Source organism: Harpia harpyja, chromosome 11 (genome assembly GCF_026419915.1).
Source record: "Harpia harpyja isolate bHarHar1 chromosome 11, bHarHar1 primary haplotype, whole genome shotgun sequence".
Taxonomy (NCBI): Eukaryota; Metazoa; Chordata; class Aves; order Accipitriformes; family Accipitridae; genus Harpia; species Harpia harpyja.
The window spans coordinates 5,646,644-5,659,135 of NC_068950.1; the positions used below are offsets into that span (position 1 = coordinate 5,646,644).

Consider the following 12,492-nt stretch of genomic DNA (forward strand, 5'->3'; position numbering starts at 1 on the left):
TCGAAGGGCTCGTGGCCCCCCCACGGCCAGGCCAGGCTGCCCAGGTGTGTGGGGACCAGGACACCAGTCCTCTCCTGGCAGCAACCCCCTGCCCATGCTTGCAGCACTGGGTGATGCCCCCCAGCCATGCCCCCCGTCCCCGTGACCCCGTCCCCATCAACACCACGGCGGGGGCAGCGTGGGGCTTGTGGCTCCTTGCCCGGCACTGGCCAGGGCCCAGGGATGGATAATGACACCACAGAGGGCACCGTGGTGCTGGCAATCCCAACAAAAGAGGTGCCAGCACCATGAATCACGGTGGGCATGGGTAGCCAGAGATGGCTCTGCCCCTGCCTGGCCAGCAGTGGGATACGCTGGGTGTCACTGGGGAAACTGAGACACGGCAGGCGTGTGACCACCCCCCCGCCCCGCTCCCCAGGGAGCCATGTGTCCCGGGCTGGGTGCTGGAGGGGGCTGCCAAGCCCTCATGGCTTTGGGGAAAAGCAGGGCACAGCCTCTGCTAGTGGATAGCCAGGGCCGGATCCTGCCCCAGGGCCCAGGTGGGACCCCAGGCAGGTGGTGGGCACGGGCCATCAGTGGCAGGGGGTGCACGTGTGCAGTCGCACACGCGTGTGCACCCAGGACCTGCCTGCCCAGCTGCATCTCCTGACGTGTGCGCACACGTGGTACTGGTGCTGTACACCCATGCCCACGCACGTGGCTTGCCTGCTCAGAGGCAGGATGGGGCCCAACAGGACCGGGTGCTGCCGTTTCCCAGTGGCACATTGGGAACCGTGGGTGCTGTGCTGGGGATGGGGGTGCCCCGGGTGCTGGCTGGGGTGGGGGTGTGGGTGCTCTGTGCAGGATGGGGCAGTGGCTGCTGGGCAGGGTAGGGGGGTGTCGTGTACTGGGCTGAGACATGGCCATGCTGGGCTGAACTGGGATGGGGTACTGGGGTTAGCTGGGGTGCTGCCTGCTGCGCTGGGCGCACCCCATACTGGCTAGGATGGGAGTGCTGCATACTGGGCTGGACTGGGGGCACCCTGCGCTGGCTCGGCTGGAGATGTAGTGTCACACTGGGCTGGGGGGTACCCTGTACTGGGCTGGACTGGAAGCAGCCCCAGGCTGGACTGGGAGCCCTACGGTGGCCATGCTGACAGCAGGGACCAGGACCCCCACGGCAGCCATGACGGGGTCCCCTATACCGCTTGGCGTGCCGCATTGGGGTGCTGGTGGGTTCCCTGGCCACGCTGCAGCCGGCGGCTGTCCCCGGGGAGATGGCTGCCCCTCTGCCACCACCCCCCCGGCGACCTTGACCCCGGCGTCTGGGTCCCCAGCAGCCGCAGTCACCTGACTGTCTAATTGGGAACACAGCGGCTGTAAATACTCTCTGATAAGGCCTGGCAGCCTCTCACTTTCCCTGTTAAGGTCGCTCTGTGCCCCGGTTAAGGGGGACCGGGACTGGCCAGCGGCATCAGCTGCGCTGGGGGGGGGACCCCCCGAGGTGCTGCTGGGTGCTGCGGTGGGGTGGGTGCTCGGCATTGCCCCAGCCCCAGCCCGCAGCGGGCGCTTTCTGTGGGGCTGTGGCTAGCGAGGGGTTATCCGGCCTGCCGCGTCAGTGGGGAAACTGAGGCAAGAAGGGACGTTGGGGCAGGCACCGCCCCGGTGCGACCCTGTGCTGTACGGCCAGGCCAGGCGATGGCCCCGCTCAGGGTGTGCTGGGCATCCCCACCGCCTCGCACGCTCGCTGGCCTCCTCCCTGCCCAGCGTGCTGCCTGCTCCCTCCTGCCTGCTCGCTCCTGCTCGCTCCTGCACGCTTTCCCCCTTTGCACATCTCACCCTGCAGCCAGCCCCCCCCCCGCAGCATCCCCAGTCCCTGGGGCTGGGGGGTGAACAGGAGGAGGCTGGGGGAGATCTCGCCTGCACGGGGCCCCCCCAGCTGGGCAGCTCCAGCTCCCCGCAGCCCCCGCGGCCCCCCATTATCAGGCCAAAGCACGTGGGCTCTCGGCTCCCCCGCCTACGCCTGGCCCGTTTTGCTGGTGTCAGCACAATTTCCCAGCCGCTGCTCTGGCAACCCGCAGAGGGGAGGCGGTGGAAGAGCCCCCCAGCCCTGCTCTCCCCACCTGGGGTTGGGGGGCAGCCTGGGGGGGGGCGGGGCTGGCTCCTGGTGCCCCCCCGGACAGATGCCAAGAGCCAGCTCTGCCTCTTGGCTCTTTCTTGCCCCCCCCCATCCTTCTGCCTGGAAGACCCGCCTGGCTTTCCGTGCCCCCGGGTGCACATGGAGAAACTGAGGCACGAGCGATGCCAGGCTGGGGGGAGGCCCCATCCCAGCCCCTCTGGTCCCGGGGGGGGGTGCCATGGGGTGCAGGGGAGTGCTGGACACCTGGGTCTGCTTCCCAGCGCTCGGCAGCACAGCACCAGTGCATCCTGCCCCGCACCCGCAGCCCCCAGTACCCCTGTGGGCAGGGCGGACCGCCAGCTCGGTGCAGGATGTGTGCAGGCTGGGTGCAGTGCTGGGAGCAGGACTGGGAGCAGGATGAGTGCAGGACTGGGTGAGGTCTGGGTGCAGGGTTGGTTGGTGGACCGAGAGCAGGGCTGGGTGCAGGACTGGGTGCTGGATGTGAGCAGGGCTGGGTGCAGGACTGGGTGCTGGATGTGAGCAGGGCTGGGTGCAGGGCTGGGCTGTGCACACCGCAGTGGGGGAGGGGATAGCGCTGCAGCCCAGAGCTGGGTGTGCGGGGAGGGGGGGGGGCTGGGGGGGGGGGGAGAGCTCGGAGGTCGCTGGTGAAAGTCAAAAGCATTGCAGTAAAATGGTAATCAATCTCCCCAGTCGATGGTGCCAGGACCTTCGAAGCATTACAGAGAGGTTCCTCCCAGCAGCTCCCGACGGCAGCAGCCAGTCTGGGGGGGGCTGGTGCCCCCCTCCCTGCACCCTCACCTCAGTGCTCCCCACCTCCGTGGGCGCCCCTCCCTGCGCCCTCACCCATGTGCCTCCATCCCTGCATCCCCATCCCTATGCACCCATCCCTGGACCCCCATCCCAGCACCCCCCATCCCTGGATCCCCATCCCTGGACCCCCCTCCCCATGCCCCCATCCCTGCATCCCCATCCTGGTACCCCCCCATCCCTAGACCCCATCCCCATCCTGGCCGGGCTCCAGGAGCCGGGGGGAGGCAGGATGGGGTCTGTGCTGGCCCCTCGCACCTTTTGGGGTGCTCCGGGGCTGGCAGGGACCCTGCAGCTGACGTGCTCAGCAGGGCAGGGAGGGGGCAAGGCTGTGCCCTGCAGTGAGCTTCCCCTGGTAGTGCCTGGCGGCTGAGCCCGGCTGTGCCCCCCCCACGCCAGGGCCATGTGGGGTGGGAGCAGATGGGTGCCCAGGGCAAGCAGGCGGCGGGCCCCAGGGTGGCATCCCGCTCCTGGCACCCCCGGCATGCTGCCATGTGCAGCCGGCTGCGCTGCCGCCGGCGGACGGCACCCGGGGGGAGTCAGGGACCTCCACGCCGTGCCAGCATCTGCGTCTCCCACCGCCTGGCAGCCCCTTATCTCCCCTCACCAGCCTCGCCGCTGGCTGCGGCGCGAGGCAGATGGCACCAATCTGCTGGGGAGCCCGTGCCAGGGCTCTTGTCCCGAGCGCGCCTGCCGGCCGTGCCAGGCCGGCCGTGCCAAACGGCTGTGCGGTCCCTCCAGATGGAGGAGCAGGCGTTTCCCCGGGCAGCGCTGCTCCACCAGCCCCCGCGCAAATATTTATCGGCAGGGTTGCGAGGAGATTGATGGGGTGCACAATATTTGGGCTCTGCTGTTCGCAGAGCTGGGCACCGGCAGGCAGGCGGGCTGGAGAACCCCCCCAGCATGAAGATAAACATGTGCAAACCCTCCTCCCGCTCCAGGTATCTCTCCGCTCCCAGCCAAACAACCAGGGAAGCTGGGTTGAGGGGAGCAAGATAGGCAGAGCCCAGCGGGGAGAGCAGACCCCCCCCGGGAAAGGGCACAAGGGTATGAGACATCAGAGAATGGACAGGGGCTGGGTTTCTGCCCCCGAGAGCTGCGTGCCACGGAGGTGGCCGTGGGAAGGGGCTCACCGGGGTGCGGTGACCCCAACCCACCGTCCCTGTACGCAGCCCCACCGCGAGCCCGGCGGCGACAACAGCCAGGGTGGTTTCGGCATGCTGGAGCTCTCTGGATCGATGTGCCGGCGACCTTGGGGAGGTCAGGGCTTCCCCGGCTCTCCCGCAGTGCGCCGAGCCGGCAGCATGCCGGAGCCGGCCGGCTTCCCCGCAGTGCCCAGCTGGCAGGGGGCAGCCCCAGCCCCGCCTCATCAGTGAAGCAAGTTGCCCCGTGCTCAGCCCTGCAGCCTCAGCCGGGGTGAGCCGTGCCTGCCCGGGGACCTAGCAGGGGGTGCCGCGTCCTGTGGTGCTGGGGTTTTTGGGCAAGGGGCCGGAGCGGTTCCCTGCGCCGTTCGGCGCCCGATGAATAAAAGATGAGCGAGCTCCGTCTCACAAGCACCTGCCGTCCTCCGCCTTCGCCACCCGCCATCCCCCCACGCTGGCAAGCGTCGTGCCCTCCCCGGGGCCGCAGTTGCCATCCTGGCCGGGTGCCCGGCTCCGTGCCGCGCTGGCAAGGGACAGCTGGGGCGGCAGATGCCCGCCGCGCCCCCTCCCGCCGGCGGCTGCGGGCATGGAGGAGGGGAACAGACACCACCAAGCCCCCCCCCGGTGTGCCGCTGCACCCCCGAGCCAGGCTGGCACTGCCAGCTGGGGCCTGGGGTCTCCTGCCATGCCAGCCCCTGCGCTGGAGTCTCAGCCAGCCTCAGGGAGGGCTTGAACCTGCCCCCCCTCCCCGTCAGCCCTGCGTGGCCTCAGACCTCGGCCCCGGGGCGGGAGATTCCCACAATACACTGGGAGCGATGCCTGCGGTCAGTGTGGGGGTGAGACTGGGGTCAGGGGGGGTCGGGGGGGGCATGGCGGGCGCCCCTGGGACTCTGGGGGGGGGCCGGCTGTGCCACAGCCAGGGGCTGGGCTGTGCCGTGGGGCTGTGTGCCGTGGTGGGGCCGTGTAATGCTGTAGGACTGTGCCGTGCCGTGGGGCTGTGCCGTGCCGTGCCGTGGGGCTGGGGTGGGGGGGGGCAGTGAGGTGCTGGAAGCCCCCAGCAGCTGCCCGGGGCCCCTCGGCAGGGCAGGCAGGGGCAGTGGGTCCAGCAGGGCAGTGGGTCTGTCCAGTGCAGACAGGGGGCCAGGCCTGGGACCCTCCAGCTGCACCCGCAGAGCTGGGGTGTCCCTCCGCCCCTGCCATCTCCCTTCTCCTTCCTCCTGCCCTCCCACCCTCCTGCCTTTCCCCCTGTGTTCCTCCTGCTGTCCTGCTTTCTCTTCCCTCCCTCCCTCCTCATCAGCAATTTCCCTCTTTCCTTATTTTTATTTTCATCTTTCTTTTGTTCCTTTTCTTTCTTTTTCCTTTTCCTTTCTTCTTCCTTTCCTTTTTCTTTTTTCTTTTTTCTTTTTTCTTTTTCTTTTCTTTTTCTTTTTCTTTTTTCTTTTTCTTTTCTTTTTCTTTTTCTTTTTCTTTTTCTTTTTCTTTTTCTTTTTCTTTTTCTTTTTCTTTCTTTTTCTTTTTCTTTTTCTTTTTCTTTTTCTTTCTTTTTCTTTTTCTTTTTCTTTTTCTTTTTCTTTTTCTTTTTCTTTTTCTTTTTCTTTTTCTTTTTCTTTTTCTTTCTTTTTCTTTTTCTTTTTCTTTTTCTTTTTTCTTCTCTCCCTTTCCCTTTCCCTTTTCCTTTCCCTTTCTCTCCACTTTCATTTCTTCCTCCCTTTTATCTTTCTTTCTCCCTCCCTTCCTTGTTCTCCTTTCTCTCTTCCATCCCCTCCCAGCAGCTGCACCCCCGGGTGTCCCCAGCCCCCCCCCCCAGCCCAGGGCTCAGGGGCTAGGTGCCAGCACCCCGTGGCGGGGGGGGGGGGGTCCCGGGGGGGGACGGGGGGCTCAACCATCCCTTTGTCCATCCCACTCTCACCCGTCCCTTTGTCCACTGCCATCTGTCCCCGCTCGCCTCCCCGGGCGCCGGCAGCCCTGGATGTGGCCCAGGCCTGGCAGGGCCGAGCGAGGGGGCGGCTGCGACGCCCGCCTGGGGGGGTTCCCCCCGGCCGTTGCCATCTCCCCGCGCCGGCCGGGGTCGGCCGAGGACAAACCCGCTCGCTCCCAGCGCGCCAGCGCTCGCTTGCAGGCGCCGGCCAACGTGCTCGCGCCTCCCCAGCCTCCCGCCCGGGCCAGCTGGCTGCAGCCGGCGAACGTGGCAGCGGGGCACGTCCGTCCCCCCCGCCGCCTTGGGGGATGCCTCCAGCCAGGACCTCCCCAGGGTTTTGCTCGGCTGGGGGAGGAGAAGCTGCCGCCCCCGCGGCATTCGCGGGCTGCCAGAGAGTGGGCTGAGACCCAACAAACTCATCTCGCCCCCTCATAGCGCCGCAGCCCTCCAGGCACGACGGCGGGGGCTGAAGGGGGAGCGGGGCGTTACAAAGAGCATGGCGGAGGGGTCCGGTGCCCCCGGCGCGCCGGCTGGCCCGGCTGAGCTGGGATTTACCCGGCACACACGGCGTTTCTCGGGGTATTATATAAAGGAGGTTACACAAGCGGGTCTGTTCCGGGTTTTATGTAAGGGCCACCCCAGCCCGCCTGGCAGCGGGACGGGCAGAGTTGCTCAGACCAGTGGGGCCAGTGTGGGGCAGGGGGTGCTGGGGGTCTGGCAGGGAGGGGCCCCCGAATCACAACCCCCCGGCAGCCTCGCCCACCCCTAGCCCTTGCAGGGGTGCCACCGCCCCACAGCACTCAGGCTCCCTCAGGTCTCCAGGTGTTCCCCATCCTGACCAGGCTGTTCACTCTGGGCCCTAGTGATGCATGCTGTGGGGGAGGGCCAGCCAGAGGCACCAGGGAAGCTGTGTGTTGCTCCTGGGTAGGTGCCGTGGCTGCACCGCCACCGAGGGAGAGGCAGGGGGGCAATTCCCCAGGGGACTTAGCCCCGAGCCGGCCCCAGGGGAAACTGAGGCACAGGACAGGAGCCTGCAGGCAGCGGTGCTGAACCCTCTCCCATCTCCTGCCCTGTCACCAGCAGAGCTGGGGGAGGAGGAGGAAAGCTGCTGCCCTCACCGGGGGGGGGGCCTGGGCCACGCACGCTGGCGCCAGTGGCTCCACCAGCCCCCAGCATCCTTCAGCCTCTGCGCCTGCGCCCTACGCCACTGCCGGTAACACCGTGCACTGTTACCGTCAGCGCTCAGGCACAGAGCCAGGGCTCTCCCGCAGCTGCGCCAGCCCCAGGGGGCACCCGGCCTGCAGGGACCCCCCCCCAGGGCCAGCCCTGCTGCGCGGGGGTCGTTCCCACGCGCCGAGGCCACGGGCAGGGAGTCGCCGTGGGGCCGGCGGCACGCTGCCAGCCTGCGGGGCCGGGGTGCTGGGGATCCATAATTCAATGGGTGGCATCGGTCCAGCCTGCCAGCGCGGCCAGGAGCCCGGGCAGCCCTCGCCCCCCCCTACCCCCCCCCGGGCACACACTTTGCTATTTTTAAAAGCGATTGGATCAACCTGTTTGGGCACCGAGCGCTCTCCCGCTCCGTGCTGGGAGGGTGGGTGGAGGACCCAGGCACTGAACACCTTCCCCCCTGGGCTCCCTGCAATGTGGCAGCAGGGGCCCCCCCCTCCACCTCCCATCCCGGCCCTGGCAGGCGTGGAGGGTGCAGAATGTCCCCCATCAGCGAGACTGGGGGCGCGGGGGGCTCCCCAGGCTATTTATGCCTTCCCAGTGTGGCCGAGCCACTTGTTGGGTGCTGGATTTGGTCACCCCCCCCCCCCAAATGTCCCTTGAGGGGAGCAAGGCCGTGGCGGGAGCCCGGTGAGATCCCTTCGCCATTTTAGTGTGCGCCGGCCGGCCGCAGGCAGCCGTCACATGGCGGTGAGAGCAGAGTTTGGCCCGGCCGCGCTGCGCCGGAGGAGGCAGCCAGAAATCTGCTGGCGAGCTCGCCCGGCTCAGCCACGAAGATCACCAGCAGCTGGGGGGGGTACCGAGCCCACGGCCCCTGTCTTCACGCCCACATGCCTCTGTCAGCGGGGACACGAGGGTGCCGGGAGGGGACAGTCCTGCTGCCAGACCTCAAAGCTTGGGGAAAGTTCTTGGTGCTCCTTGGGGTGCCGTGGCTGGGACTGGGGTGCTCGGGTTGGGGTCCCCCCGCTGGGAACAGGGGCGGGTGGGATGGCATCGGTGATGCTGGATCAGGGTGATGCTGGTGGGAGAGTGTAGGGACACAGGGGGCATCGGGGGGGTGGGGGTACCCAGGGCAAGCCTGTGGCCCTGCCGGGTGCCCTGGGGGAACAGGCTCCAGGCTGGGGGGGCTTTGGGGGCAGCGAAGGTCCACGTGGAGCATCTGGGGGTGAGGAAAGGTCCATGTGGGGCATCTTGGGGCGAGCAGGGTCCATGCAGGGTATCTCAGGGCGAGCAATTGTGGGAGGTCCCGTGGGCCGAGCTGAGGGCCGTGCGGAGCACCGCGGAGGCCGCCGGGTGAGGGCACGGCCTGGGGGGGGGCTTCTTAGTGGCCAAGCACCCCTGGGAGCGGGCAGCCGGGTGCCATCCCCGGGGGCGAGCAGGGGGCCGGGGAGCCCCGAGGCGACGTCGGGGAGGGGCGCGGGGAGCCAGGCCGGCCTTGGGGCTGTAACCGCAAGACACCGCCCCGTGCCTTGGCCGGGCTCCACCGCTAACCACTTCCAGAGCCGCTGCGAGATTTGTTGTTTTAAGAGGCGAGGAGGGGCCGTGTCCGGCTGCGCGGTGCCTGCGGGCGCGCGGGGGGTCCCTGCTGCCGCTCGCCCCCTTCACCGGCTGGCTCGTGCCCTGCTCGCTCCCGCTGCCCACTCCCGCACGCTTGGGCACGAGGCGGCCTTCAAAATGGAGGGAAAAAAGGGGAAAAAAAAGAAAAATGGAGGGGGGGGGGCAAAACCCACGCGCCCGTCACTGGGGGAATTTCTGCTCCCTAAAATGGCTGCCTGGAGGAAGCCAAGTGTGCAGGCCAGCGCACGGGCAAGTGCGCGGGCACGGGGCTAGCTGGTGGCGGGATGCGGCGTTGGGGCGGGATGCCACAGGGCCGCCGGCGTGAAAGGGCTGCCAGGCCGGCGCAGGGAAAGGGTGGGGAGGAACGCCGGCAACTGGGGAGGGAGACAAAATGGCTGCATTCGGCATCGACGTCAAGCGGCCCCGGGGGTGGCGCGGGTGGCGCACAGGGGTGTTGGGGTGGGGGCATGGCTCGGCCTGGCCGGCCAAAAATAACCACTCTTGGAGCCGTGCGTGCACGAGGGACTGGGGGGAGCATGGGGCGGGAGGGGGAGAAAAAGGGGGAGAAAAAAAGGAAAGAAAGGGAAAAAACCCCAAGCCGCAGCGGGCGGGCTGGCAGCAGCGGCCGCTCTGTTTTGACGGTGTTGTTTGGATTGTCGCAGCCCTTTCCCGGCATCAGCCAAAGCTGTGAAAGAGAAACGCCAAAGGCCAAGGGGTGGGAGGAGGAGGAGGATGGAGGAGCAGGAGGAAGGACGACGAGAGGGGGAAATACATGGCGAAAGTTTTGGAAGGGCTTTGGGAGCAGCCAGGTGAGGGGCACGTGGCCAAGCCTGCGCCGGGGAGGAAGGATGCTCCCGAGCGCGGCTCAGGCCCCGGTGGGGCGCGGGGAGGCAGAGGGTGCACCGGCTGTGCCATGCTGGGCTGTGCCAGTGCTGCTGAGCTCAGCGTCTGAGCCGGGTTATTTTTAGTTAAGATGGAGCAAGGACGGCAGGGGCTTTGGGAGTCGGAGCGGGTGCTGCCTCCGGGCCCTGCTGCCCTCTGGGGGGCTTGGAGGAGGCAGGACAAGGTGCCATGGGGCAGCAAGGGCAATGCCTGGCCGTGGTGACTCTGCCCGGTGGGGCAGGGATGGATCATGGCAGCGGCTGGAGGGAGGAGAGGAGGGAGGGAGACAGGAGCTTGGCCAGGTGGCCATCACCCTGCCTCGGGGCGGGTCAAGTGCCACGGGTTTCCCTCCTGAGGAGAGCAGTGCCTGTATCCTGTATGCCAGCGTGGGGCTGTCCCCGTTCCTGTTGCCAGCGAGGGGGCCACAGGGAAGGATGGTTGGTGGCTCTTCCCCAGTGGCTGGGGAAGTGCCAGCTTGGTTGTGGCCTTTCTATGGGGTGGGAGCCACTGGCCAGACTGTGCCTCAGTTTCCCCCCCGCAGCAGGGCGGCGAGGGAGGCTGCCAGGGCAGTTAGCCGGCAGGTATCCCCGGCTTGTGGCAGCGTGGGGTGGCTCATGCCGGTGGTGGTTTCTCTTGCAGATGCAGAGCAGAGCAGCAGCCCCCGGACGGGCATCGGCTCGGACCAGGAGGACAGCAAACCCATCACGCTGGGTGAGGAGGGCGAGCAGGGCTCGGGCAAGCAGGTCAAGGGACACCTGGCCCTGTCCCCAGGGTCCCTGCAGCGGAGGTGGCCCACTCGACAGGCGGTCATGCCCCCTGCGCCAGCAGCTCCCACTGGCTGTTCTGGTGCCCACCAATCCAAGCCAGCTACTGCCTGGCACCTGCGATGACCTGGGCATGGCCTCAGCCTCGTCCCATAGCCGGCAGAGCCCTGCTGGGGCAGTGTCCCTTGGGGACAGCAGCAGTCATGGAGGTCCCATTGTAGGGGTGCAGCCCCCAGCCCTGCCGGTGCTCTCAGCCGCAGGGAAACTGAGGCATGGAGCAGCCCCAGGGTGTCAGCAGCTAGAGGGGACCAGTTGGGGTGGTCCCTTGCTGGAGGAGGGAAGTGGAGCAAAGCTGGCTGAGGAGGGGGGACAGGTGGCGTTATGGGGGATTTGGGGATGTTGGGGTGCCCTCAAGCATTGCCACAAGACAGTGCGGGGCAGGAGGAGTGGTCCTGTCCTTCCCCCAGCGCTCCCTCCTCTCTCCCATGCAGATTCGACAGACTTCCAGGAAAGCTTCGTCACCTCGGGGGTGTTCAGTGTCACCGAGCTCATCCAGGTGTCCCGAAGTGAGTGCCACCATGATACCACCCCTCCCCAGCTGCCTGGGCACGGCAGCATCCTGACAGCTCCCCCATCCCAGCTGCGGGCTGGGGCTCCCCTCCCTGCCAGGCGGGAGGCAATGCTGGGCCCCCCCCTGATCCCCTTCTCTCCCCGCAGCGCCGGTGGTGACAGGCACGGGGCCAAACTTCTCCCTGGGGGAGCTGCAGGGCCACCTGGCCTACGACCTGAACCCCTCCAGCACTGGCATGAGGAGGACACTGCCCAGCACCTCCTCCAGCGGGTAGGTGCCGCCGGGGCCATGCCGGGGCGATGCCGGGGCCAGCCTGAGCACAGCCGTGGGCTGCCGGCCATCTCGCCAAGGGGGAGGCGGGGGGGCAGGCCGGATCCTGCTGTGGGCTGGCGCTCATTCCTTCCCTGCCCCCCAGGAGCAAACGGCACAAGTCGGGGTCCATGGAGGACGACATCGACACCAGCCCGGGGGGCGAGTACTACACCTCCTCCAACTCCCCCACCAGCAGCAGCCGCAACTGGACAGAAGACATGGAAGGGGGTAGGTGACTCCCTATAGGGGCCTCCCTATAGGTGCCCTCCTGCTGCTATAGGGCCCCCCCAGCCAACTCACAGGTCCTCTACAGGCACCACTGTCAGACCTCCCCTGCGAAAGCCCAGGCGCTCTGTATGTGCCATGGTGTTGCTATAGGGATCCTCAAGTCAAAGCACAAGCTGGCTATAGGTGCTGTGGTGTTGCTACAGGGACCCCCAGCAAGTCACTGCTTCTCTGTAGGTGCTGTGGGGTTACTACGGAGCCCTCCATTAAGTCACAGGCTCTCCAAAGGTGTCCAGGTGTTGCTGTATCCCCCCCCATTTAGGCACAGGCTCTCTCTATAGGTGCTCTCTATAGGGCCAGCCCAGCGCCCCAGCCCCACGCTGGCCTCTCCCAGCCCCACGGCAGCCGCTTGGCGCTACGGACAGCTTGCTTTCTTGCTTGGCGTTTTTTTTCCCTTTCCTGTCTAGACAGCCCCAATTAGCTGTTCATTAAGAAAAGGGGGGGGGCTGGGCTAATTAAAGCGATGCTGCAGGGCTGGCACGGCTGCTCCCACGCCCCAGGGCGCCTTTGCGGGGCTGCAGGCGAAGGAGCCGCTCATCTTTCTCCCCCCTTGGCTCTTATCCTGCCTCCCCGCACCCCAACAGTGGGGCAGGATCCATCCTGGCCCCCCAGCCCTGCCAGAGCCTGGGGGGTGCCCAGCTGGGGGGGGCTGGAGGTACCGATGCTGTCGGAAGGAGGCTTGGGGAAAGTGAGTCCTGCCCCAGGACAGTGCCCCATATGGGCCGGGGAGTGTGCCCCATCCTGCCCCACCTCAGGCCTCATGGGGCTGGTGCCATGGGGGGGCAGGTGGGAGGGCAGGAGGGTCCCGGAGGGAGATGTAACCCCCTCCCCACAGCGTTGCACGTGGGCGTACGGGCGTGTGTGCAGGAAGGGAGCCGTGCCGGGGCGTCCCTTGTCCCCCGCCGGTG

The 12,492-nt window shown here is 67.1% G+C and overlaps 1 protein-coding gene across 5 annotated transcripts in view; it reads left to right on the plus strand.

The window, feature by feature from the left end:
- NFIC (nuclear factor I C) overlaps positions 1 to 12,492 on the plus strand; it is a 45,187-nt gene that overhangs the window by 21,809 nt on the left and 10,886 nt on the right. For all 5 annotated transcript variants that reach the window (XM_052802114.1, XM_052802115.1, XM_052802113.1 and 2 more), the window contains exons 3-6: positions 10,292 to 10,363; positions 10,908 to 10,982; positions 11,134 to 11,257; positions 11,403 to 11,527. In XM_052802114.1, the coding sequence (XP_052658074.1) occupies positions 10,292 to 10,363; positions 10,908 to 10,982; positions 11,134 to 11,257; positions 11,403 to 11,527 (396 nt within the window). The remainder of the gene's footprint in view (positions 1 to 10,291; positions 10,364 to 10,907; positions 10,983 to 11,133; positions 11,258 to 11,402; positions 11,528 to 12,492) is intronic.